The sequence below is a fragment of the Triplophysa rosa genome, linkage group LG12 (assembly GCF_024868665.1).
Source record: "Triplophysa rosa linkage group LG12, Trosa_1v2, whole genome shotgun sequence".
Classification (NCBI taxonomy): Eukaryota; Metazoa; Chordata; class Actinopteri; order Cypriniformes; family Nemacheilidae; genus Triplophysa; species Triplophysa rosa.
Window position 1 is genome coordinate 3,217,412 of NC_079901.1, and position 27,608 is coordinate 3,245,019.

Genomic DNA, 27,608 nt, shown 5'->3' on the forward strand with positions numbered 1-27,608 from the left:
TGTCTCATGTGTGCAAACATTCACACAGAGATCCTGACGTGTAATCTGTCAAACATCAATCATGAATCCTTTTTCGGCTTGCATAAAGGATACCGCTGTGCAGCCTTTTTCAGAATGCGACTTATGCACATAAATGTTTGGGGTTCAGTTTAAGCTCTATTGTAATCCTCTTTCAGACAAACGTACAGTATGCGCTCTGTGTGAATAGTTTTCCTGGTGAATAGTGCTGGTGGTTTTAGCTGTAATGTAAACGATGAAAAGTGTCATTAATATACACTAAATTATCATAAGAATGTATTAAGCGCTTTGATTTTGCTTCAAAGCTACAATATTTAAGTTTAAAATATGGTCTTGACATGCACATTGTCTGTTGGGGTCAATTGAGTCTGAAGTTCAATTCAGAGTACTCGTTTGTTTTTGTGTATGAAGAGTTTTCAACATTTATGTTCAAAAGTTAGAAGTTTTAGACAACATTTTAGATTTTATAGATTTCAAATACGAAAATTTCGCCTAAGCATCAACACTTAACCCAACTTCTGTAATGATCAAAAGAACCTCATCTAGTAAATTGACAAAACCAATTTAACACAGCCAAGATTAATCCTAGGTGAACGCTGCAGTGTTGCAATGCATCAATATGAATTTTTCTTTTCAAATTTTTATCACATATTTATCCAGTTCATGCGATTACCTTCCCACCAGGCCCAACAAAATGAAAATAAACAAGGATGTGAAAATAATAGTAAACTATTTTGACTTGCAGTCTAGGAAGAGAAAAATATGAAAATGAAATGAAATAATATGGCTTATTATAAAACACCCAGATAGCACAGGTAAGATCTTTAAGATGTCTGCTGAAGATCTGGAAAACATCTGCTGTGTAAAAACATCTGCTAAACATCTTAGAAAGAGCTGTTGTACATCCATTCTAAATCATACACATCTTACAGACATCTTCTATGTCTATATGACATCTGACAGCAGACGTCTCAGAGATGTAGGGCAGATGAGCAAACAGCATCTGCCAGATGTCTTGCAGATGAAAATGCCCAGATGTCCGTGTGCTATCAGGGCAGTTAGTTCCAGTATTTGGTTCTGATTGGTCAATAGCTGTTTTATATACAATAAAGCACAGCTATGACTGCTGCACCCAGAGCCATTGAGAGAGAGAGTTGTGAGTTCCACTGGAATGCGAAAGTAACTGTGTCATGGTGGGTACATTTTATCATTACAGCTAGTTAAATTTGTATAATTTAATTGCAATTAGTTAACGTATCACTTCACTAGCTATCATAACCTGTCATATTTCAACACTGGTAAGGAAGAATACAGTTATTAATGCAACCTGCTAAACACAACTTTGCATGTTTATGGCTAATTTTTCTCTCTATTTTAGGACATGATAGAGAAGTCTAAAGCAAGAGACATCCGCATAGTCACTGATGTAGTAAATCGTAAGTTGTACCTGTTGATCTCCATTTAAAGGGTTAGTTCACTCAAAAATGAAAATTCTGTCATCATTTACTGACCCTCAGGTTGTTCCTAACCTGTAGCTATAAATGTCTTTGTTTGAAGGAAAATATTTTTTCTTTTGTGTGTGTGTGATTATAAGACCATTTTTGGATTTTTACATTTTATTTTTGGAGATTATTTTCGGTTTGTCTGCTGTTTTTCCTATGAAGATCTGACAATACCGTGACTTTAGTAAAGGGCTTGTCACTATCCCGAGATTCTTTATGCGTCTGTAATGGCTGGATATTTTTAAATAAACATTCAAAACTTTGGTTAAGAGATTAAAGTAACTAATCTGCGATCTCTGTCAGTGTTTTAATATTAGATATTATGTTCATTAATAATACTGCTGCATTATGTCGGCGCCAATAGCCCTGTGGTTAGTGCGCCGAAATATAGTGCCAGTGCGCTTGTGGCCCGACCCGAGTTCCATTCTTGTCTCGAGTGTCCTTTGCTGGTCCCACTCCCTTGTCTCTATCCAATGTATGACAATTCATGATAGCCTCTCATACCTTTATGGCTTTGTACTTGTTAAGCTTTGTAGTTAGCAAGGTCACAAATTAATTTACACATTTCATTCAAATCATAGTGAACTGTGTTCCAGGAAATGTTACTAAAACAGGCGGAAGGTTAAATTAAAGCAAAAAATTTACATTTGGCAGACGCTTTTATCCAAAGCGAATTATATCACATTATACTATACATTTGTTTCTGAGTATGTGCAATATCTGGGATTGAACCAATGACCTTGGCATTGCTAGCGCCATGCTCTAGCCACTGAGCTACAGGAAAGCCACCAAAACATAGTCTGCTTTGACAGAGTACAGAATGTTATACTCACACAATTGCTCCAAATTAGGGCTGTCGCGATAAACCGACAATAAATATCACGTGATTTATGCACAAATTTTGAGTGAAGAACGGGAAAATGCTGCTGCATCCGAAAGCTAGAGGGCGCTCTCGTGCGGAAACTCCAAATACGCACTGCAGAAGAAGACCATAACACGTTCTAGAATCTAGGAAATGCCTATGGGCATCTTTTTATCTGTTACTCAAGCCTCATCAGGTATTTTTATGATAATAAAGTATATTGATCATGTTTGACGGGTGTTCAAATGCACATTATAAGCGACTCAAACTCGCACTGCTTTTCCTACGGATCCCAGAGCCGTGCTTCACAGACAAGCTACGCATTAAAAAAAATATCGACACATTGCCAGCTTGATTTCAATAGGATTTAGTGGTAATCGCGATAAAGTATCGTGCAGCCCTGCTCCAAATTCACATAAAGAAAATCCAATATCATTGGTGTAACTGTATTCGTTGGTGTGAATATGGCTAATCTCACATCGCACAAAAGCTCATTGAAAACCACAAGGCCCACAGTAGAGCCAATTTCATAATCAAAACACCCTGTTCAGTCCCTCTTGGACGTCAAAAACATACACACATGTAATGAGACAAACAAAAGCTTGATTTGGCTTGAGCTCTACTGAAGAATGTTTTAAAACCACACTTTACAAGAACACAGTCATCTGCAAAATGTTTATTTCTTTAATGCTACAGGCTCCAAAATGAATCTACCCCCTGCCTGCTCTAGCCGCCTAGCTCACTAGAATCCACAACAGCCTGTCATAAAACTCAAATTTCTGCATTTGGCAGTCACTTGTCAGTGCATCAGATAAACCTTTGCATGTGGAAACAGAAACAGCCCTTACCTAAGCTTAACTGTGCTAACTAAGATACTTAAAAAAATTCTAGAAGCCCACCAAGTCGTACTTTGGATCTCTGCTAAGTTATAATGATTGTTAAACATGCAAAGATGTGTGAAACCAGACTAACCCTGAAAACATTTCTTAGCATTTTGATAAAAGTGGTGTGACCCAAAATATTCTTACCTTGTGTTTTAAAACTGCAGTCCCACCAACTGTCTTTATCTTGTTTCCAGTCAGAACCGTGGACTTACATTCCAAACAGGAGCCAATGGTTAGCTGCTTTCCACTGTCAATCACCAGCATCTGACTGACCCTCGGAGCATATAGGAAAACAGGTAGGCGAGCTACACTCACCCCTTTCAGTCCAAGAGTCCTCTTCTTCTCTTTCCTGCAGAAGAAGCAGACAAAGGTGTTGCAGCTATACTGGCGTGACCAGGGGCTGCTGGGTGTCCCTGTTCCAGAGCCCTGACTCTCATGTTGGGTCCACTGGCCCAGCAAATCATGATAACACAGCACGCAGGCTGACACAAGGCCTGTAGCATCAGCCGGGCGGGCACGAGGGGCTGGTGGGTGTATAGTTAGGAAGGGAAAGAAAGGTTCTCGCTCCCCGCAACGGCCTGGAGGGTTAACATGAAGCTGATACTCTATTCCTCCAGAGAGGTCCTCCCCACATAAGTAACAGATGGAGGTGTGGTTTGTGGTTGTTGTAACTGACTGACAAGAGGTTGACAGGGGTCCACTTGAGGCTGATGCCAAGACTTCTCCTCTGCCCATGGCCAGGTGGTATCTCCCAAGGAAGGTGCTGACAGATGTAATAAGCTCCTCCCTCAGACAGAGGCAATAGTCCGCCCAGACATCTTCTAAGATTCGGTGACACACAATACAACAGCGTACCTGTCCATTATGCATGCTCTGAGCATTTGGTGGGCATGGTAACAGGTTTATGAAAGGGAAGTACATCGCTCTGCAGGCATTATTTGAATGGGCATACACCACCTTGATCTCTCGCCTGCAGTCCTGCCCACATAAGTAGCAAGCTTCACTTAGATTACGTTGCATGGAGAGAAGTGGATGGACTTTGGGCAGCCCGTCCTCAGATTCTTCCATGACTGGTGGACTGAGGCGAGTGGCAACACTAGCACAGAGGGGGACGACGTACAGTCGCTGGTGCACAGGTACATCTGCCACCTCAAACTTCTGCCACTGCTGGGTGAGTGAGGAGTGACAGGTAGAACAAACCAGTGTATATCCACCAGGACTGAGGGGCACAGCGCCAGGTGGAGGTGTGCGGAGACACAGAAAAGGAAAGAATGGGTCACATGAAGCTCTCTCCTGCTTTTGTACAAACACCCTAAAGTGGCCTCCTGTTGAAAGCCTGCTTCCACAAATGTAGCAGACGCATTCATCAGCAAAAACACTTAAGTGGTGTTTGGCTGCTCGACTCCTCTCAGCATTAAGGCGAGATGATGCCGCGCACTCTCTCTCATCGTTAATTGTAAAGTTGATCTCGCATCTGTTGCACGCTTCCGAAACACAAGCGGACGCGTGTATCCAATCATTATTGCATCTAACTATTGCGTTATCTGGAGCTGGTGTGCGCATGGAAGGGATGTCATTCTGATGTGGGATCATAGATACTGATAAGCACGAAGTGTGAGAGATAAACTTAGTCTCACGCCGGTCTGATTTGGGCATATCATGTGCTGCGCTCGGTCTGACAGGACAGCCCACTGATTCGGGACTGCTCTTAATACTCACTGCGTTTTTTCTGCCGCCGTCCTTTGCCGCATTGCCGGAATTGTTATTATTCATAACACGTCCCGAAAAATCCAAGTCCTGCTCGGACAGATTGTCATTATCCGAGAACGAGTAGTCCGAGTCGTTAGCATCAAAGTTGCCGACGCTTATTCTGCGCTCCAGATCACACGAGATGCTCCGTGAGTCGCACTGGTACGGTCTTTTAAGCCAGTACATGCGTTTCTCTATGGGTGTCTTGTTGCGCTGAAATGAGTTCCACTGTTCGCGCAAAAAGCAATGGCACACGGCGCACACCAGAGCGTCTCCGTCCGGACCGATTTCTAGTGCGCCTGGGGCCGGTTCCTGGCCTTGCAGGAAAGGAAAAAATGGACCATCCTTTTCTCGCTGGTATTTCGCCTGTAAGCTCAACTCCTTTCCCAGGGTGACCGGGCTTCCGCAGACGAAGCAATGGATGAGAAACATTCCGCTGCGGTCGGGTCTACACACGCTAACGGGCAAAGTGCTCTCCGACTCCTGCTGAGCCACAGCCGTGAACCGCTGCTGCACTTTGGAGATCGGTGTGAGGTCGGGATCGCTCATAGTTCCGTGCGTAATGTCTTAAAAATCACAGTAAGCATAGTTTCATAACCAGCTCTGTGCGTTGGCTCACATATGTAACGCATCGATCAAACGGTGAAAATTTCACAAACTTAATCAAAGTCCTTCGCTTCTCTTTCCAAAGTGTGCAAATGCCAATGAAATCTCATCGAGACGCCGTCTGGAGTTACATCCTTTGTGAAACTCTGCGTATACGAGAGCACAAGTTCTTGTTTGAGTTGCTCGGCGAACTTTCCTGTTGTCTGTCCGTCGGCACAGTGTGGTTGTGAGGGGCGAGTGAAGAGCGCCATCACCGCCACCACAAACACTACTGCTGGATTTCTACTACTAGTCCACAGCTATTCAATCATTAAATTAGAGTAGGAAACAAAACAGCTTTATTTGTTGCATTTTGTGAAAGCACGGTGTCGAGTGTGTGTTTCAAAACGGGAGCTGCTTAGTCTGCATAATTGGCATCAAGTTCTTGCTACATTGCTTGGTTGCAAACATTTCGAACAACTTCACATTCTATTAGTTTGTATTGCAATGCAAAACATTAGGGGTGGGGATTGAGGTCTGATATAAAAGTTTTAAGGTAAATTAATATTACCTGGGGAAATCTTTTAACGTGTCAGATTATATCATTTAAACTTTACTTGGTTGTGTAAACCTTGTGTAGGCTAAATGTATCACAAAGAATAGTCCAAATGTCTCGAGGTGCAAACGAAAAGACTGTGTACCCAATTATAAAAAAAACTCAAGCCAAAAATAACAATACCTTACATTTACACACTGTAGTGTGTCTTACCTTTACTCATATGACACCATTAAAGCACTGTTTTTTTGTATTAATGACAACATTAAAAGCTCACACCAGAAGACAGGATCTAGACAAACTAAATTAAAATGATTACAGAAATATCATAATAATAATGAGCTACATGCACATACATAACCAAATAAAACATTTTTTTTGTAAGAATAATGATTTGTTATAGAGCTTTTAGTCAGCTTGATAAATCGAATACATCTTGTTATTTATCCAAAATGTTACCTTTGTGTTCCATCTTGTTAATAAGCAAAGTTAGATGCCAATTCTAACTCTGTCTGGAGTTACATCGCTCATTTTAACTCCATCTGACTAGAAACACATTTAGCAGGTGTTATTATACTAATTACTGCTTCACAACATTGTCTCGTGACTGGAAACTCGAGTCTACTTGTGAAGACCATACAAATGCAACATTCAACGTAATGTAGAATAGGGAGAAAGAAATGAATAAAATCTATAAATAATAAACTAAATATACAGTATAGAAAAAATAGTAAATAATAATAAAACCTAAGAAAATAAGGAATTAACTACAACACTAAATGTATGTCTGTAGTCTCAAGTCAGAATTTTATCATCTTTAGAAAAAACACTCACAAATAGGTTGCTTTTAGGAAATTCAGATTTTACAATATATCATTCCCTCCTCTTAATCATACTAGAGAACATTTTATCACATATGATTAGAAATCGAAGTTGATTAAAAACAAGCAAATTCTCATAATCATAAAACATCTCTTTGAAATGCTTGATTGAAACCATTTTACATGCCCTTTAAAACGGACAGGTCATGTTCTCTATCATACTGCTTATTAGCATCAGTTAAGAGTATACTGTATGTCTAGACTTAATGGTTTGTCTTCATTGAGACCATCATTGAATATCTGACAAAGCAAACAAACAATTTCAAAGTAATGTACAAGAGCAAAGATGATAAACACTTCATGACAAATGTAGAAATGCTTCAAAAATAATTATGTTAATTTAGATCAAAGACCAAAAGAAATATAGCTGAGGACACAGTTTACTTAAAGTTGACTTTTCAGAGTGGTGTATAGCTTGCCCTGTCAGCAATTTCTGATCTTCTAATTATGAACCTTAATTTCTCAAAACAGCTCTGTTTTGAAATGTAAACATCCTTGCAGAGTTTAGGAAGTCTTGATAGCTTTGTCTCTCAGCAGACTAGTCTCGAGGTTGCAACAATCGTCTTATCCCATCTGCAGGTGGTTGTCGCCGTGCAGCATCTTTCAACAAGGCCTGAATCTCTCTGTAAATTCCTTGAGCCATCGAAAGTCTGTGAAAAAAAGCAGAGTCTCTTCTTTTAGTTGGTTTAGTTAACCAATGGTGTTGGAATTGCACCTAATTTAAACCATTTTGAATTTAATAAAAAAAAACTCTGCCTAGAACTCTTTCTAGAGTTCACTCTATTAACTCTATGAATTACTTCATAAAATTGTCTTGTGACATTATAACGAACCTTGAGAATGAGACCACTGCAAAATACAAATGCAGCATCCAAAAGAATGTAGAATATAACTAGTGTAGGTAGAAATAAATGAATATATTCTATAACTAATAAAGTAAATATATAGAAAAATAAAGAATAATAATTAAGAACAAAAAGGATGAGGAAATAAGAAATTAAACACAATACAAAATGTATGTCTGTACTCTCAAGTCAGAATTTCATAATCTTTAGATAAAATACACACACACAAACAGGTTACTTTTAAGAAATTCAGATCCTTCGATCTATCAAGAGGGAAGACTGCTGGCTGCCGCTCATCTCTTACAGGAACTCACTGCAGGCAGGTGGAGATGATTACACCATGTCTGCGGTCAGTGGTATCAGCATGATCCCTCCATCAGGAGCAAAAAGGCTAAGCCTGCCACCGCTAAGAGGAAAATCCAAGAAGGTAATACTAGGATTGATACATTAACCTTTTATATATTACATTCCTCTAATTGGTTACTCATTAATAACGTGTCTTTTTCTTTCTGGCCTGGCAACCTTCAGGATGCCATGTAAGAGACATTCCAGTCAAAATGTAACCTTTGACAACAATTCAACTCACTACAAGGGGTCATATTCCTTTTTTACTACATCGTAGAGTAAAAGTTCTTGGCAAAGGTTTCTTGTAAACATGATCTTCCATTGATGTATTTATTTGTGATCTCACAGTAGCAAAACTTTAAATTAGTTTTTTAAATAAGTCCTTTAAAGATTTTTTTTACATGCAACACTGCATTTTGTAATTGTTTACAGTTATATTGCTGTCAAGCTAGCAGTTGACGAGGGACAGGCCTAATGTGGGATAATGAGGAACTCATTGTGGAACATGTGATGATATCATCGGAAGGCTGAAATCGAGGATCTCAATGGCATGGACTTTGACACCATGAATATTGATCTGGTAATTGTCTCATGTCTTAAATTAATAAATATTCATTGTTTGTCAGTAGGCATTATGTCATTCTGATGTTGCTCTCTGGAACGTTGTTTCTGCCTAAATATAAATAAATTATATGTAATAGAACTTTTATTTGACCTCCTTTGTATTTTGCAGCTCCCATCGAGGAACCGGCGAGAGGGATCAGAACTGAAGCTCGACTTTTCCGACCCTTCCTCCATCATGGATGAGTCTGTAAGAAGCACTAATTTCCTGTGTTATGGTTTTCAGCCCTAATGAGGACTTGTTCACTCCACCTTTAAGGACGTGAAAGGGAGACCACCACTAGATGGCACTAGCGGGAGTGATTTCAGATTTAAGAATTGAGAGGGAAAGCATAATATTACTAATCTGGATTGATGATGAAATTAAAACAACTGTTTGGTAACCTTAAACACTGAACTGGATTTGAACATTTTCCCTTGTAGGCTCTGGAAGTGCCCATGTTTTTAGATTAAAATTGGAGAAGTGTGAAGAGAAGGGACATTTTGTGTGAATTCAGATCGATTCTCTAAAGAGAAAATTCAATGGAGCGATTGGCATCCAAATTGGCTTGTACCATTGATGCTTACTAAAACGGAAAGGAAAGCGGAGCAAGTCTTTCCAATCATTGTTTGGGATTCCCTGATCGGTATGAACAGCATGGAATTATATGTATTGTTATACGTATCATTTTTACACAGTTGAACGTCATTATGTTTGAAGAAACATATGCGAGATCTCTTAGACTTGTGGTATTTCTTGAAATGTAGGTTTTTTTTTAAATACAACTTTGTTATGTATAGCCCTATTGTAATAGTGAGTAATCTTGTGTAAAGTAGTAATTTATAAGGAGGTTTTTGCTTATCATAGTGAGTATTGATATATTCTTATCTATATGTAAAATGGAGGAGAACCTCCAGGTCTTTATATGTGATATTTAGTTTGCTTTCTGTACTATCGTAAATATCATGACATCCAATATAAAGGTTAAATCGAAAAACACTGGGCCGGATTTATTACTGCCTTTGGTGCGCAATTAGGGTAATTTTAGTGACACGACCAGTGATTGGTAAATACTAAACACTTCAACTATTCAGTGGTCCTGTAGCTTATGTTTCACAGACAAAAGTGGAGATTCTCTTCCCCTGATTAGAGCTATGTAGACATCTACATTTAAATCAAATCATATATAAATATATAAATTGATGCTAATTTTATAACTGTGATTATAGTTTTTTTTGTTTGTTTTTTTACTCTAAGCTCGAGTTAAAATGTTTTGGAAATGTATAAGACCATGTTTAAACATAAGAGCGTGTAGCCATGCAGCATATAAAGTTTTGAAATATGTATATTTTTCTTCTTCCTTTTCCTCTTTGTGTGTATTGTTTGGGAACAGAGCTCGTTGGAGAAAAGCTCTTTATGAGCAGCCAGGAGAGTCAGAAATATGAGTTTTGCAAAGAAAACAGCATTTTGTGTTAAACGGCCTGAGAGCAGTATGAAAAAGTGCGTTTTGCAGGGGAACAGAGCTCATTAATGCAAATCCATTTCTGAGCAGTCAGGAGAGTCAGAAATATGAGTTTTGCACTGAAAACAGCATGTTGTGTTAAAAGGCTTGTGAGCAGATTGAAAAAGTGAGTTTTGTAGCGGAACAGAGCTCGTTGGTGAAAAGCTCTTTCTGAGCAGTCAGGAGAGTCAAAAATATGTGTTTTGCATTGAAAACAGCATTTTGTGTTAAACGGCCTGAGAGCAGTATGAAAAAGTGCGTTTTGCAGTGGAACAGAGATCGTGGGAGAAAAGCTCTTTCTGAGCAGTCAGGAGAGTCAAAAATATGTGTTTTGCATTGAAAACAGCATTTCGTGTTAAACGGCCTGAGAGCAGTATGAAAAAGTGCGTTTTGCAGTGGAACAGAGATCGTTGGAGAAAAGCTCTTTCTGAGCAGTCAGGAGAGTCAGAAATATGAGTTCCCTTTCTGTCGGTCTCTCGACGTTGTGTCGAACCGACAGAATGGGGTTGTCTTGAGAACCTATCATCTTCTGAGTATATTGAAAAGGCCAATGAAAATTGGCGAATGAAATTTGCATGCCGGGCTCCTCCCCGGATGTCCGGGTATAAGAGGGAAGCCGGCGTGCTCATTCATTCACCTTTTGTTCTTCAGAGCCTACGCATCTGGTGAGCTTCTCTACGATCTGGATGATCTTTCTTTCTGCTGGAATCTACGACGTGGACAGCGGATGGTCCCTTCCTGCAGTGACTCTCCCCTGGGCGTCTCGGCAGTTCCGGAGGTGTTCGAGCAAATTTTCTAAAAGAGAAAAAAAAAAAAAAAAGACGGTCCGCCGTCTTATTCCTCAATCACGTATTCGGACACGATGCGTGATGATGAGAGGTCTCTTGCAGCATCGGGGGGTGACGTACTGCCATCCGACTCCGACGATTCTTCGGGCTCCCTCCCTCGGGGGGTCGAGCCCAGGAAAAAGCGGATGTCGGCCATGCTTTCCCGGGCCGCCGTGAGTGTTGGGTTGCAGTGCCCGCACTGCCTCTCCCGGCGTTCGCGGCTGGCTACATGGCGCCTCGGGTTTGAGCGCGGCTCCAAGCCGCGCCCGCCCCCAGTGCCGTGTTTACCGGAAGTGCATGAGGAACTTTGNGTTCCCCTGCAAAACGCACTTTTTCGTTCTGCTCTCAGGCCGTTTAACACAAAATGCTGTTTTCAGTTCCCCTGCAAAACGCACTTTTTCGTTCTGCTCTCAGGCCGTTTAACACAAAATGCTTTTTCAGTGAAAAACTCATATCTCTGACTCTCCTGAGTGCTCAGAAAGGATTCACAAACGACCTTCTTCCCCTGCAAAACACACTCTTTTTCGTTCTGCTCTCAGGCCGTTTAACACAAAATGTTGTTTTCAGTGCTAAACTCATATTTCTGACTCTCCTGAGTGCTCAGAAAGAGTTTTCACCAACAAACTCTGTTCCCCTGCAAAACGGACTTTTTCGTTCTTCTCTCAGGCCGTTTAACACAAAATGCTGTTTTCAGTGCTAACCTCATTTTTCTGACTCTCCTGATGCTCAGAAGGGATTTCACAAACGAGCTCTGTTCCCCCGCAAAACGCACTTTTTCATTCTGCTCAGGCCGTTTAACACAAAATGCTGTTTTCAGTGCAAACTCATATTTCTGACCTCCTGACTGCTAGAAAGAGCTTTTCTCCAACGAGCTCTGTTCCCTGCAAAACGCACTTTTTTATCTGCTCTCAGGCCGTTTAACACAAAATGCTGTTTTCAGTGCAAAACTCATATTTCTGACCTCCTGACTGCTCAGAAAGAGCTTTTCACAACGAGCTCTGTTCCTGCAAAACGCACTTTTCATTCTGCTCTAGGCCGTTTAACAAAATGTGTTTTCATGCAAAACTCATATTTCTGACTCCTGATCGCTCAGAAAGAGCTTTTCACAAACAGCTCTGTTCTGCAAAACCACTTTTTCATTTCCTCTAGCCGTTTAACACAAAATGTGTTTTCAGTGCAAAACTCATATTTCTGACTTCCGATGCTCAGAAAGGCTTTCACAAAAGCTCTGTCCCCTGCAAAACGCACTTTTCATTCTGCTCTAGGCCGTTTAACAAAATGTGTTTTCAGTGCAAAACTCATATTTTCTGACTCCTGATCGCTCAGAAAGAGCTTTTCACCAACGAGCTCTGTTCCCCTGCAAAACGCACTTTTTCCTTCTGCTCTCAGGCGTTTAACACAAAATGCTGTTTTCAGTGCAAAACTCATATTTCTGACTCTCCTGACTGCTCAGAAAGAGCTTTTCACCAACGAGCTCTGTTCCCCTGCAAAACGCACTTTTCGTTTGCTCTAGGCCGTTTAACACAAATGCTGTTTTCAGTGCTAAACTCATATTTCTGACTCTTCTGACTGCTCAGAAAGAGCTTTTCACCAACAAGCTCTGTTCCCCTGCAAAACGCACTTTTTCATTCTGCTCTCAGGCGTTTAACACAAAATGCTGTTTTCAGTGAAAACTCATATTTCTGACTCTCCTGACTGCTCAGAAAGAGCTTTTCACAACGAGCTCTGTTCCCCTGCAAAACGCACTTTTTCATTCTGCTCTCAGGCCGTTTAACACAAATGCTGTTTTCAGTGCAAAACTCATATTTCTGACTCTCCTGACTGCTCAGAAAGAGTTTTACCAACGAGCTCTGTTCCCTGCAAAACGCACTTTTTCATTCTGCTCTCAGGCGTTTAACACAAAATGCTGTTTTCTGCAAACTCATATTTCTGACTCTCCTGACTGCTCAGAAAGAGCTTTTCACAAACGAGCTCTGTTCCCCTGCAAAACGCACTTTTTCATTCTGCTCTCAGGCCGTTTAACACAAAATGCTGTTTTCAGTGCAAACTCATATTTCTGACTCTCCTGACTGCTCAGAAAGAGCTTTTCACAAACGAGCTCTGTTCCCCTGCAAAACGCACTTTTTCATTCTGCTCTCAGGCCGTTTAACACAAATGCTGTTTTCAGTGCAAAACTCATATTTCTGACTCTCCGCACTATGAAAGAGCTTTTCACCAACGAGCTCTGTTCCCCTGCAAAACGCACTTTTTCTTCTGCTCTCAGGCGTTTAACACAAAATGCTGTTTTCAGTGCAAAACTCATATTTCTGACTCTCCTGACTGCTCAGAAAGAGCTTTTCACCAACGAGCTCTGTTCCCCTGCAAAACGCACTTTTCTTTGCTCTAGGCCGTTTAACACAAATGCTGTTTTCAGTGCAAACTCATATTTCTGACTCTTCTGACTGCTCAGAAAGAGCTTTTCACCAACAAGCTCTGTTCCCCTGCAAAACGCACTTTTTCATTCTGCTCTCAGGCGTTTAACACAAAATGCTGTTTTCAGTGAAAACTCATATTTCTGACTCTCCTGACTGCTCAGAAAGAGCTTTTCACCAACGAGCTCTGTTCCCCTGCAAAACGCACTTTTTCTTCTGCTCTCAGGCGTTTAACACAAAATGCTGTTTTCAGTGCAAAACTCATATTTCTGACTCTCCTGACTGCTCAGAAAGAGCTTTTCACAACGAGCTCTGTTCCCCTGCAAAAGCACTTTTTCTTCTGCTCTCAGCCGTTTAACACAAATGCTGTTTTCAGTGCAAAACTCATATTCTGACTTCTGACTGCTCAGAAAGAGTTTTCACCAAAGCTCTGTTCCCCTGCAAAACGCACTTTTTCATTCTGCTCTAGGCCGTTTAACACAAAATGCTGTTTTCAGTGCAAAACTCATATTTCTGACTCTCTGACTGCTCAGAAAGAGCTTTTCACCAACAAGCTCTGTTCCCCTGCAAAACGCACTTTTTCATTCTGCTCTCAGGCGTTTAACACAAAATGCTGTTTTCAGTGAAAACTCATATTTCTGACTCTCCTGACTGCTCAGAAGAGCTTTTCACCAACGAGCTCTGTTCCCCTGCAAAACGCACTTTTTCCTTCTGCTCTCAGGCGTTTAACACAAAATGCTGTTTTCAGTGCAAAACTCATATTTCTGACTCTCCTGACTGCTCAGAAAGAGCTTTTCACCAACGAGCTCTGTTCCCCTGCAAAACGCACTTTTCTTTGCTCTAGGCCGTTTAACACAAATGCTGTTTTCAGTGCAAACTCATATTTCTGACTCTTCTGACTGCTCAGAAAGAGCTTTTCACCAACAAGCTCTGTTCCCCTGCAAAACGCACTTTTTCATTCTGCTCTCAGGCGTTTAACACAAAATGCTGTTTTCAGTGAAAACTCATATTTCTGACTCTCCTGACTGCTCAGAAAGAGCTTTTCACCAACGAGCTCTGTTCCCCTGCAAAACGCACTTTTTCTTCTGCTCTCAGGCGTTTAACACAAAATGCTGTTTTCAGTGCAAAACTCATATTTCTGACTCTCCTGACTGCTCAGAAAGAGCTTTTCTCCAACGAGCTCTGTTCCCCTGCAAAACGCACTTTTTCATTTGCTCTAGGCGTTTAACACAAATGCTGTTTTCAGTGCAAACTCATATTCTGACTCTCTGACTGCTCAGAAAGAGCTTTTCACCAACGAACTCTGTCCCCTGCAAAACGCACTTTTCATTCTGCTCTCAGGCTTTAACACAAATGCTGTTTTCAGTGCAAAACTCATATTTCTGACTCTCTGACTGCTCAGAAAGAGCTTTTCACCAACAAGCTCTGTTCCCCTGCAAAACGCACTTTTTCATTCTGCTCTCAGGCGTTTAACACAAAATGCTGTTTTCAGTGAAAACTCATATTTCTGACTCTCCTGACTGCTCAGAAAGAGTTTTACCAACGAGCTCTGTTCCCTGCAAAACACATTTTTCATTCTGCTCTCAGGCCGTTTACACAAAATGCTGTTTTCTGCAAAACTCATATTTCTGATCTCCTGACTGCCTACAAAGAGCTTTTCACAAACGAGCTCTGTTCCCCTGCAAAACGCACTTTTTCATTCTGCTCTCAGGCCGTTTAACACAAAATGCTGTTTTCAGTGCAAACTCATATTTCTGACTCTCCTGACTGCTCAGAAAGAGCTTTTCTCCAACGATCTCTGTTCCCTGCAAAACGCACTTTTTCATACTGCTCTCAGGCCGTTTAACACGAAATGCTGTTTTCAATGCAAAACACATATTTTTGACTCTCCTGACTGCTCAGAAAGAGCTTTTCTCCCACGATCTCTGTTCCACTGCAAAACGCACTTTTTCATACTGCTCTCAGGCCGTTTAACACAAAATGCTGTTTTCAATGCAAAACACATATTTTTGACTCTCCTGACTGCTCAGAAAGAGCTTTTCACCAACGAGCTCTGTTCCGCTACAAAACTCACTTTTTCAATCTGCTCACAAGCCTTTTAACACAAATGCTGTTTTCAGTGCAAAACTCATATTTCTGACTCTCCTGACTGCTCAGAAAGGATTTGCATTAATGAGCTCTGTTCCCCTGCAAAACGCACTTTTTCATACTGCTCTCAGGCCGTTTAACACAAAATGCTGTTTTCTTGCAAAACTCATATTTCTGACTCTCCTGGCTGCTCATAAAGAGCTTTTCTCCAACGAGCTCTGTTCCCCTGCAAAACGCACTTTTTCATTCTGCTCTCAGGCGTTTAACACAAAATGCTGTTTTCAGTGAAAACTCATATTTCTGACTCTCCTGACTGCTCAGAAAGAGCTTTTCTCCAACGATCTCTGTTCCCTGCAAAACGCACTTTTTCATACTGCTCTCAGGCCGTTTAACACGAAATGCTGTTTTCAATGCAAAACACATATTTTTGACTCTCCTGACTGCTCAGAAAGAGCTTTTCTCCCACGATCTCTGTTCCCTGCAAAACGCACTTTTTCATACTGCTCTCAGGCCGTTTAACACAAAATGCTGTTTTCAATGCAAAACACATATTTTTGACTCTCCTGACTGCTCAGAAAGAGCTTTTCACCAACGAGCTCTGTTCCGCTACAAAACTCACTTTTTCAATCTGCTCACAAGCCTTTTAACACAAATGCTGTTTTCAGTGCAAAACTCATATTTCTGACTCTCCTGACTGCTCAGAAAGGATTTCATTAATGAGCTCTGTTCCCCTGCAAAACGCACTTTTTCATCTGCTCTCAGGCCGTTTAACACAAAATGCTGTTTTCTTTGCAAAACTCATATTTCTGACTCTCCTGGCTGCTCATAAAGAGCTTTTCTCCAACGAGCTCTGTTCCCCTGCAAAACCACTTTTTCTTCTGCTCTCAGGCCGTTTAACACAAAATGTGTTTTCAGTGCAAACTCATATTTCTGACTCTCCTGATGCTCAGAAAGAGTTTTCACCAACAAACTCTGTTCCCCTGCAAAACGACTTTTTCTTCTTCTCTCAGGCCGTTTAACACAAAATGCTGTTTTCAGTGCAACTCATTTTCTGACTCTCCTGATGCTCAGAAGGAGATTTCACAAACGAGCTCTGTTCCCCCGCAAAACGCACTTTTTCATTCTGCTCTCAGGCCGTTTAACACAAATGCTGTTTTCAGTGCAAACTCATATTTCTGACTCTCTGACTGCTCAGAAAGAGCTTTTCACCAACAAGCTCTGTTCCCCTGCAAAACGCACTTTTTCATTCTGCTCTCAGGCGTTTAACACAAAATGCTGTTTTCAGTGAAAACTCATATTTCTGACTCTCCTGACTGCTCAGAAAGAGCTTTTCACCAACGAGCTCTGTTCCCCTGCAAAACGCACTTTTTCTTCTGCTCTCAGGCGTTTAACACAAAATGCTGTTTTCAGTGCAAAACTCATATTTCTGACTCTCCTGACTGCTCAGAAAGAGCTTTTCACCAACGAGCTCTGTTCCCCTGCAAAACGCACTTTTTCATTTGCTCTCAGGCCTTTAACACAAATGCTGTTTTCAGTGCAAACTCATATTTCTGACTCTCTGACTGCTCAGAAAGAGCTTTTCACCACAAGCTCTGTTCCCCTGCAAAACCACTTTTTCATTCTGCTCTCAGGCCGTTTAACACAAATGCTGTTTTCAGTGCAAAACTCATATTCTGACTCTCTGACTGCTCAGAAAGAGCTTTTCACCAACAAGCTCTGTTCCCCTGCAAAACGCACTTTTTCATTCTGCTCTCAGCCGTTTAACACAAAATGCTGTTTTCAGTGCAAAACTCATATTTCTGACTCTCCTGACTGCTCAGAAAGAGCTTTTCACCAACGAGCTCTGTTCCCCTGCAAAACGCACTTTTCTTTGCTCTAGGCCGTTTAACACAAATGCTGTTTTCAGTGCAAACTCATATTTCTGACTCTCTGACTGCTCAGAAAGAGCTTTTCACCAACAAGCTCTGTTCCCCTGCAAAACGCACTTTTTCTTCTGCTCTCAGGCCGTTTAACACAAAATGCTGTTTTCAGTGCAAAACTCATATTTCTGACTCTCCTGACTGCTCAGAAAGAGCTTTTCACCAACGAGCTCTGTTCCCCTGCAAAACGCACTTTTCTTTGCTCTAGGCCGTTTAACACAAATGCTGTTTTCAGTGCAAACTCATATTTCTGACTCTCTGACTGCTCAGAAAGAGCTTTTCACCAACAAGCTCTGTTCCCCTGCAAAACGCACTTTTTCTTCTGCTCTCAGGCCGTTTAACAAAATGCTGTTTTCAGTGCAAAACTCATATTTCTGACTCTCCTGACTGCTCAGAAAGAGCTTTTCACCAACGAGCTCTGTTCCCCTGCAAAACGCACTTTTCTTCTGCTCTAGGCCGTTTAACACAAATGCTGTTTTCAGTGCAAACTCATATTTCTGACTCTCTGACTGCTCAGAAAGAGCTTTTCACCAACAAGCTCTGTTCCCCTGCAAAACGCACTTTTCATTTTGCTCTAGGCGTTTAACACAAATGCTGTTTTCAGTGCAAAACTCATATTTCTGACTCTCTGACTGCTCAGAAAGAGCTTTTCACCAACGAGCTCTGTTCCCCTGCAAAACGCACTTTTTCTTCTGCTCTCAGGCCGTTTAACACAAAATGCTTTTTCAGTGAAAACTCATATTCTGACTCTCCTGATGCTCAGAAAGGATTCACAAACGACCTTCTTCCCCTGCAAAACCACTTTTTCTTCTGCTCTCAGGCCGTTTAACACAAAATGTGTTTTCAGTGCAAACTCATATTTCTGACTCTCCTGATGCTCAGAAAGAGTTTTCACCAACAAACTCTGTTCCCCTGCAAAACGGACTTTTTCTTCTTCTCTCAGGCCGTTTAACACAAAATGCTGTTTTCAGTGCTAACTCATTTTTCTGACTCTCCTGATGCTCAGAAGGAGATTTCACAAACGAGCTCTGTTCCCCCGCAAAACGCACTTTTTCTTCTGCTCTCAGGCGTTTAACACAAAATGCTGTTTTCAGTGCAAAACTCATATTTCTGACTCTCCTGACTGCTCAGAAAGAGCTTTTCACAACGAGCTCTGTTCCCCTGCAAAACGCACTTTTCATTTTCTCTCAGGCCGTTTAACACAAATGCTGTTTTCAGTGCAAACTCATATTTCTGACTCTCTGACTGCTCAGAAAGAGCTTTTCACAACAAGCTCTGTTCCCCTGCAAAAGCACTTTTTCATTGTCTCTCAGGCGTTTAACACAAATGCTGTTTTCAGTGCAAAACTCATATTTCTGACTCTCTGACTGCTCAGAAAGAGCTTTTCACCAACAAGCTAGAGCTTGTTGGTGAAAAGCTCTTTCTGAGCAGTCAGGAGAGTCAGAAATATGAGTTTTGCACTGAAAACAGCATTTTGTGTTAAACGGCCTGAGAGCAGTATTAAATAGTGCGTTTTGCAGGGGAACAGAGCTCTTTGGTGAAAAACTCTTTCTGAGCAGTCATAAGAGTCAGAAATATGAGTTTTGCACTGAAGACGTGTGAAACGGCCTGAGAGCAGAATGAAAAAGTGCTTTTTGCAGCAGAACAGAGCTCGTTGGTGAAAAGCTCTTTCTGAGCAGTCAGGAGAGTCAGAAATATGAGTTTTTCACTGAAAACATAATTTTGCGTGAAACGGCCTGAGAGCAGAATGAAAAAGTGCGTTTTGCAGCAGAACAGAGCTTGTAGGTGAAATGCTCTTTCTGAGCAGTCAGGAGAGTCAGAAATATGAGTCTTGCACTGAAACCCGCATTTTGTGTTAAACGGCCTCAGAGCAGTATGGAATAGTGCGTTTTGCACGGGAACAGAGCTTGTTGGTGAAATGCTCTTTCTGAGCAGTCAGGAGAGTCAGAAATATGAGTTTTTCACTGAAAACAGCATTTTGTGTTAAACGGCCTGAGAGCAGTATGAAATAGTGCGTTTTGCAGGGGAACAGAGCTCTTTGGTGAAAAACTCTTTCTGATCAGTCAGGAGAGTCAGAAATATGAGTTTTGCACTGAAGACGTGTGAAACGGCCTGAGAGCAGAATGAAAAAGTGCTTTTTGCAGCAGAACAGAGCTCGTTCGTGAAAAGCTCTTTCTGAGCAGTCAGGAGAGTCAGAAATATGAGTTTTGCACTGAAGACGTGTGAAACGGCCTGAGAGCAGAATGAAAAAGTGCTTTTTGCCGCAGAATAGAGCTCGTTGGTGAAAAGCTCTTTCTGAGCAGTCAGGAGAGTCAGAAATATGAGTTTTGCACTGAAAACAGCATTTTGTGTTAAACGACGGCCTCAGAGCAGATTGAAAAAGTGTGTTTTGCAACAGAACAGAGCTCGTTGGTGAGAAGCTCTTTCTGAGCCGTCAGGAGAGTCAGAAATATGAGTCTTGCACTGAAACCCGCATTTTGTGTTAAACGGCCTAAGAGCAGAATGAAAAAGTGCGTTTTGCAGCGGAACAGAGCTCGTTGGTGAAAAGCTCTTTCTGAGCAGTCAGGAGAGTCAGAAATATGAGTTTTGCACTGAAAACAGCATTTTGTGTTAAACGGCCTGAGAGGAGACTGAAAAAGTGCGTTTTGCAGGGGAACAGAGCTCGTTTGTGCAAATCCATTTCTGAGCAGTCAGGAGAGTCAGAAATATGAGTTTTGCAAAGAAAACAGCATTTTGTGTTAAACGACCTGAGAGCAGTATGAAAAAGTGCGTTTTGCAGGGGAACAGAGCTCGTTGGTGAAAACCTCTTTCTGAGCAGTCAGGAGAGTCAGAAATATGAGTTTTGCACTGAAAACAGCATTTTGTGTTAAACGGCCTGAGAGCAGACTGAAAAAGTGCGTTTTGCAGGGGAACAGAGCTCGTTGGAGAAAAGCTCTTTCTGAGCAGTCAGGAGAGTCAGAAATATGAGTTTTGCACTGAAAACAGCATTTTGTGTTAAACGGCCTGAGAGCAGTATGAAAAAGTGCGTTTTGCAGGGGAACAGAGCTCGTTGGTGAAAACCTCTTTCTGAGCAGTCAGGAGAGTCAGAAATATGAGTTTTGCACTGAAAACATCATTTTGTGTTAAACGGCCTGAGAGCAGACTGAAAAAGTGCGTTTTGCAGGGGAACAGAGCTCGTTGGAGAAAAGCTCTTTCTGAGCAGTCAGGAGAGTCAGAAATATGAGTTTTGCACTGAAAACAGCATTTTGTGTTAAACGGCCTGAGAGGAGACTGAAAAAGTGCGTTTTGCAGGGGAACAGAGCTCGTTGGAGAAAAGCTCTTTCTGAGCAGCCAGGAGAGTCAGAAATATGAGTTTTGCAAAGAAAACAGCATTTTGTGTTAAACGGCCTGAGAGCAGTATGAAAAAGTGCGTTTTGCAGGGGAACAGAGCTCGTTGGTGAAAACCTCTTTCTGAGCAGTCAGGAGAGTCAGAAATATGAGTTTTGCACTGAAAACCTCATTTTGTGTTAAACGGCCTGAGAGCAGACTGAAAAAGTGCGTTTTGCAGGGGAACAGAGCTCGTTGGAGAAAAGCTCTTTCTGAGCAGTCAGGAGAGTCAGAAATATGAGTTTTGCACTGAAAACAGCATTTTGTGTTAAACGGCCTGAGAGGAGACTGAAAAAGTGCGTTTTGCAGGGGAACAGAGCTCGTTGGAGAAAAGCTCTTTCTGAGCAGCCAGGAGAGTCAGAAATATGAGTTTTGCAAAGAAAACAGCATTTTGTGTTAAACGGCCTGAGAGCAGTATGAAAAAGTGCGTTTTGCAGGGGAACAGAGCTCGTTGGTGAAAACCTCTTTCTGAGCAGTCAGGAGAGTCAGAAATATGAGTTTTGCACTGAAAACCTCATTTTGTGTTAAACGGCCTGAGAGCAGACTGAAAAAGTGCGTTTTGCAGGGGAACAGAGCTCGTTGGAGAAAAGCTCTTTCTGAGCAGTCAGGAGAGTCAGAAATATGAGTTTTGCACTGAAAACAGCATTTTGTGTTAAAAGGCCTGTGAGCAGATTGAAAAAGTGCGTTTTGCAGCGGAATAGAGCTCGTTGGTGAAAAGCTCTTTCTGAGCAGTCAGGAGAGTAAGGGAATACTTTTATTTTATCTGTAATTTAATTAATTACTTCTGATGTAATTGAAGTGAATGTGACCTATTTGTCAGGTATGGTGACCCATACCTCTGCATTTAACCCATACAGAGAGTAGTGAACACACACACAGCAAGGCGTGAACACATACACCGGGAGCAGTGGGCAGCTATCAGTGCAGCGCCCGGGGAGCAAGTATAGGGTAAGGTGCCTTGCTCAAGGGCACCTCAATCGTTACCCGCCGGCCCTGAGAATCGAACCTGCAACCTTCTGGTCACGAGTCCAACTCTCTAACCATTAGGCCACGACTGCCCCGATTAATTGAACTTAATACTGTGTAATATATACATGACTTTTAAATGACTTTAAAATGTATGCTTTAATGTCTCCTTCTCACATTTGTATACTTTGATCAGTTAATACAAATCATTTATGTAGTTATTTATTTATTTTTTATGAATTAAAAGAGCCGTTTCATGTCTATCCTTGAATCAATTCTAATCACAGATGTAGGATATAAAAAGTAATTAGTAATAAGTAATTAAATACTTTTTGAAGAGAGTAATTTGTACAGTAACCTAATTACACTATTGAATATGTAATAAGTAACTAGTAATTCATTAATTTTTCAGAGTAACTTACCCAACACTGATTGGAAGCATAACTGCAGTATATCTATCAAATAATTGAAGTGCTTCTTGTTTCAGTTTTTCTTGTTTCAGTTTTTCAACACTACACAAAGGTTAGAAAAAAAACACATTGAACAGAATATTTAGAACTGAATAGAAATAGAAAATGATTCTGGGCCAGTGTTGACATATTCCCGAATGGTCTGTAAAAACAGCCTAATACAAAAGAACTCAGCATTTTTCATTGTTATCAAAAAGGCAGACAATTTAAAACAGTTTGTTTTGTCTTTTAATAGTAATTTCATTGGTCATAAAAAATGTCAAACTGAGGGAAAAAATGAAAATGTTGGCAGTACAATTTTGACAAACATTCTTAACACCGTCTTCTATAAGAGAACATTATAAACTTGAATAAATGTATTTCTTTACTATACATTCTATACTTCGATGATTTAATATTTGTATTTTAAATGTCATTCATATGTAAGTGTCACTTGAAGGATCAGCCTGCAAGTTACTTGAAAGACAGTGTGAATTAGTAACATGTCAACAGCAAAACGTCATCCGCGTTGTAGATCTGAAGATATCGATTACTTTTTTAGAGCAAACACAGTTGTGCACAGATAAATGATGAGCTTTATTGTCGTTATTAAAATCAACCACACTTTGCAACAGTAACCATAGTTTAAACCATGACATTGTGTAAAACATTGGGCATCCAAATTAGTCTGCAAAAAACGGATTACCACCCCTTACTATGATAAATTGATGTTAAATTGTCCGGGGGGTCGTTTTTTAGGATTTTGACAATGCTTAACTTACACGTTCATTCCTGGTGCTAGAAGTGTGAAAATAGAACAGCAAGCAGCAAACAGAACTCTTAACTCCGCCTATCAACTGTGTATAATGAGCATGCACGCGAGAGGAGTATGATTGTCCGGGGATTTGGATTTCGGTACAACACCGGCACGATGCCGGAAAACTTTAAGCCCTGTGATATTTTGTCCCTATGTCCAGAAAATACCGCTTCTCAGCATAGGGGCAAGTTTTCCACTGGGCCTTCGGCATTCTGGGTAGGCACATTAGGAAGCCCTTGCCTTCATGTGTTGTGTCAGCCATTAGAAGACAGTTTCCTGAAGAAGGAGGAACTTACAAAGGTTTTGAATGACCCCATTTTTATGACAACCAGTAAAAAAAATCATAAACACGGATTGTCTTACGGTATAAAACTTGTTTATGATCATATATATATATATATATCAAGCAGATATGCATTTTTATAGTTAATTCAATTAAGTTGTATTTACATTACTCCAAATTATAAGAAAATGTATCCCATAGCACTGTTAATACCTAACTCATATCTCAACATCGCAATTGTTAAAATAAACTATTGAACATTTGAAGTGGATCAAAATCTTTCAACAAAGTTGTGCCTGAATTGTGAACAATACCCGTTCTTGTCTTAGGACAACTTTGATTAACTTTTTTGATCCACTTCAAGTGTTGACTACTGTATATACAGTATGGTACTAAACATACACAACCGATGGAAACATATACCATCTGACCCATTGAAAACCAAAAAATTAAAACTCATTAAAAAACCGTTTAATAACTTGCCCAACATCTATGTGGGTATCACATTAACGCTTTGTTAACGTGTGTTAAATCATGAATGCTGTGCTAGATATGCTCCAACAGCCTCATTCTTGTCTGGAAAGGGGAGAAGGTGTAGTGGAAGACAAGACAGCGCTGCGTTCTTGTAGAGCCTGTGGTGACTTGGAGTATTCCACTCTCAGAGAATCCATGAGGGCTGATGCACATGCTGGGAGAAAGAAGAAAAATATTACATTCATTGCGACTGCAGTGGCAAGTTGCTAACATTCTTCAAAATATCTTCTTTTGTGTTCTGCATAAGAAAGTCATACATGTTTGAAATGACAACAGGGTGAGGAAAGGATGACACAATTTTCATTTTTGGGTGAACTATCACTTTAAGATGAAGCATGATTGTACGATCGCAATGAGATCGGACTTGTTTTACATTTTGATCATTTTCAACCACATAATGAACACCGTGTGTTGTACCTGGTTCCATCCACGCCTTGTTCCTTACTTCCCCCTCCAGATGTGGATGTGCACAGCAGGGAAACATTGGAGTGTCGTGTTCATGGATGTCCTGAACATGGTTAACCATGCTTTTCCACTTGGCCTCCATCACATCTCCGTCTCCATTAGGAGTGGAAGCTGCAGTCCAGTAGAGGTGATTAAAACAGCTGGCCCTCACACCCTCTAAAGTGTTCCCTAGACCTGTATCAGAACAGAAATACAAAATGTTAAAAAGGAAAATGTTATTAAAGGAAATCTAAACAAAACTACCTTCATCAAGATACATACTCTTGTCAATATGCCAGATGTCCAAAAATGGCTTGTTGTTCCTTTTGGACACAACTCCACTTGGCAACCTAAAATGTGGGACACAACACATTGATTATGAGAAATTAGAATTTAGTTTTAAATATAGTCAGCAGGTATATTTATTGAGTGTTACATGTGCATGTCTTTATAACGTTTTTTCCGCGGTTTAGATTTTTTTGCCAAATGCTTATTAGCTAACGTTATCTGCGGTGCTTCACAACAAACAGATCACGTTGCTTCTCATTATTGAAATCATTAAATAAATCATGCTGGTAATTAGCAAATCAATACTTAGTGAAAAACAATACTTACGGTAAAGTTCACATTTTCGTTGCGCTGCATCTCTGACGGCTCGGTGACCCGCCAACGGTCAAAGCACATGATGACTGCTGGAACCGCACCAGCACTGAGTCTCACTTGGTTCATATGGCATCCCATATTGTTCCCTTTCAAAAGCTACACTCGATGCTGCGTTTCAAACGCTATGGGAGAACATTCTTTGTTCGACCGGTTGTGAAGCGCGTGTGTCATACACGCTAAGAATTGGCTTTAAATAACCTCGGCAGGTGACGTGGCTAATTACCCCCGCACCTGCAGGTTATAAATACACATGAAACGGACGCGACTTAAGGTTCTTTTGTCTTCAAGGACTGCTTTGTGTGCATGTGCGTCTATGTTGTGAGGGAGAAGCCTCTTGTTTTGTCTCAGTTTATTGCAAAGAGATTGCAAAAGATAGTAGATTTTAGTGTCTAAGCACTTTTTAGTAACTTAGCCTAGTGTAAAATAAGCGGAAGGAAATAAATCTATCTTACCATGGCTGACTCGATTCGGAGATGTGTCTCTCCCTGTGAGAGGATCCTCTCTGATTCCGATAAGCATGAGTTGTGCTTTGAATGCTTGAGGGAGAGTGCGAACTCTGTGATGTCTTTGACTTCCGGGTTCTGCGTGCTCGGCTCACCTTTTTTAAGCGAGACCGAGCAACCTCTTCCTCATCCTGGGGTTTGTGGTTTGATCTTGCTGAGGCACAGGAGACGGATCTGTCCGCTTCTCCCGTACATTCGCTGAACCACGTCGTCCTCGCGTCCGCTTCTGAAGCGTGCCCCGGCACTTCTGAGCCGGCGGAGGATGAGGCTTCCCTTGTTTCGGCGGGGTTAGAAAGCAAATTAAACATTAACAAACAAACATAAAAACGTAAAACAGTAGGGAATGAAAGAAATAGATAAAGCAAAGAAAATGGCAGTATTAAATCAGCTATTCACATCTGCACGAACCATCGAGGACAATCTCCTTATTTAAAAGGGGCTAAGCTTATACGCAACTAGTTAGCAATAGTTCAGATACTTGCATTGGCTTCTTTGTTTCTCGGGACATGTGCTGGCGTGCGTATCAAAGGGTCCTGGTGTGTTCAGGGCAAGCCGTGAGTCCATTGGATGTAGCTGAAGCAAACTGCCGGAAGAAGCTGTCTCCGAGGAGAGACAGGTCTCGAGAGGTTGAAAGAACGTGAGCGAGCGAACACAAGCGAACGGACAGATGTTTTAACCCCGAGGGCGTCACGCCCCTCCGAGGTGGCGATCCAATGTGATGAGATAGTTTTGGGCGCGTAAACATGTTTCTTTGTCCGGCACACCAGCTCATTTGCATTTATGGTCGCCTGGGAGTTTGGAGCAGCAGATAGTCTTAGAATAAAATAAAGTGAACATGGTATAAAAATGCATTACTGTGCTATACACCATATTCTAAGAAATGAAAAGAGGAACATTTTGATATGACCCATGAAAGGGTTACAATCACATTGACCTGTAGTTTGTACAAGAATGTAAATATAAACAGAAATACCACGACGCACACATGCATTGGAGGATATATATTGAAGGTGAATAACGGGGAGACAAACATACAACGTGGGGGTATACGGATATGCACTTTAAACCAGTCTTTTGTTGCTAAATAGAGAGAAAGAGAGATTCTTTTGGAATAAACCGAGGCTCTCAGCTTGTGGGCGACATGGTTTTTGTCACTTTGGTGAACAGCCCTGTCCTCCCCCCCCAAACTTCCTTTGAAGTCCGGGGGGGTGTTTAGACAGGCCCATTTGCCCAGACTCGTCGGTGCCTGCTCGAAGTCCTGCTGAGAGGTTACTGTGTTTTACGATCACAGATGGTAAACTTTGATCCGACCATACCCTACAGCCGGTATTTTCTAGTTCCCAAGAGGGATGGGGGGTTGCGTCCGATTCTAGATCTTTGCGGATTAAACCGCTGCCTGAAGATGCACAAATTCAAAATGTTGACAATCAAGATGATTGTGTCTCAAATTCAGTAACACGACTGGTTCATAACGATCAATCTCAAAGATGCATACTTTCACATAGAGATCTTGCCACAACACAGCTAATTCCTGAGGTTCGCTTTCGGTATCAGTATCGGGTTCTTTCATTCGGCCTAGTCTTGTCACCCCGTGCATGGATGCAGCTCTGGCTCCTCTGCGACTCCAGGGCATCCGCATTTTGAATTACATAGACGACTGGCTGATTCTAGCTTAGTCTTGGGAGCTAGCGCTTCGACATCGGGATGTCGTCCTAGCTCATCTCGAAGCTCTCGGGTTGAGACTCAATGCCAAAAAGAGCATTCTTTCCCCTATGCAGAATACAATGTATCTGGGGGTTATATACGATGCAGGCACAACTGTCTCCTGCACATGTCGAATACAGTCAGAACACCCTGAGGAGCATCAGGCTAGATCAGAAAGTCACTGTTCATCACTTTCAAAGAGTTCTAGGTCTCATGGCGGCGGATCCACAGTGATACCTCTGGGCCTCCTGCATATGAGACCGTTTCAGTTGTGGCTCAGGGCCAGGGGGTTTCATCCAAGGGCC

The 27,608-nt window shown here is 41.3% G+C and overlaps 2 protein-coding genes and 2 long non-coding RNA genes across 8 annotated transcripts in view; 2 read left to right on the forward strand and 2 right to left on the reverse strand.

Moving 5' to 3' along the window:
• Positions 1-3,573, forward strand: part of LOC130562507 (uncharacterized) — a 33,143-nt gene extending 29,570 nt beyond the window's left edge. Inside the window, exons 5-6 of one of the 2 annotated variants that reach the window (XR_008963975.1) lie at positions 1,397-1,454; positions 3,461-3,573. This is a non-coding gene — a long non-coding RNA (uncharacterized LOC130562507). The remainder of the gene's footprint in view (positions 1-1,396; positions 1,455-3,460) is intronic. The other variant, XR_008963976.1, reaches the window with a different exon arrangement.
• The window catches only part of gse1b (Gse1 coiled-coil protein b), a 375,321-nt gene extending 369,757 nt beyond the window's left edge, over positions 1-5,564 (reverse strand). For both annotated transcript variants that reach the window (XM_057347520.1, XM_057347519.1), the window contains exon 1: positions 3,411-5,564. In XM_057347520.1, coding sequence (XP_057203503.1) covers positions 3,411-5,564 — 2,154 coding nt within the window. The remainder of the gene's footprint in view (positions 1-3,410) is intronic.
• Positions 5,459-9,389, forward strand: LOC130562505 (uncharacterized). 3 transcript variants are annotated; one of them, XR_008963971.1, is made up of 3 exons: positions 5,459-5,570; positions 8,189-8,807; positions 8,961-9,389. It is a non-coding gene; the product is annotated as an uncharacterized LOC130562505 (long non-coding RNA). The 3 variants fall into 3 exon arrangements; XR_008963970.1 differs by lacking the exon at positions 5,459-5,570 and having other exon boundaries at positions 6,330-8,309; positions 8,411-8,807; XR_008963972.1 differs by lacking the exon at positions 5,459-5,570 and having other exon boundaries at positions 8,196-8,309; positions 8,660-8,807.
• A 14,269-nt stretch (positions 9,390-23,658) lies between these two features.
• Positions 23,659-25,907, reverse strand: LOC130563199 (uncharacterized). Its single transcript, XM_057348627.1, has 4 exons — positions 25,549-25,907; positions 24,716-24,783; positions 24,407-24,628; positions 23,659-24,143 (listed from the first exon to the last, which is right to left on the reverse strand). The coding sequence occupies exons 1-4, from the start codon at positions 25,905-25,907 to the stop codon at positions 24,022-24,024; spliced, it is 771 nt and encodes a 256-aa protein (XP_057204610.1). The 3' UTR covers positions 23,659-24,021.
• Positions 25,908-27,608: the final 1,701 nt, after the last annotated feature.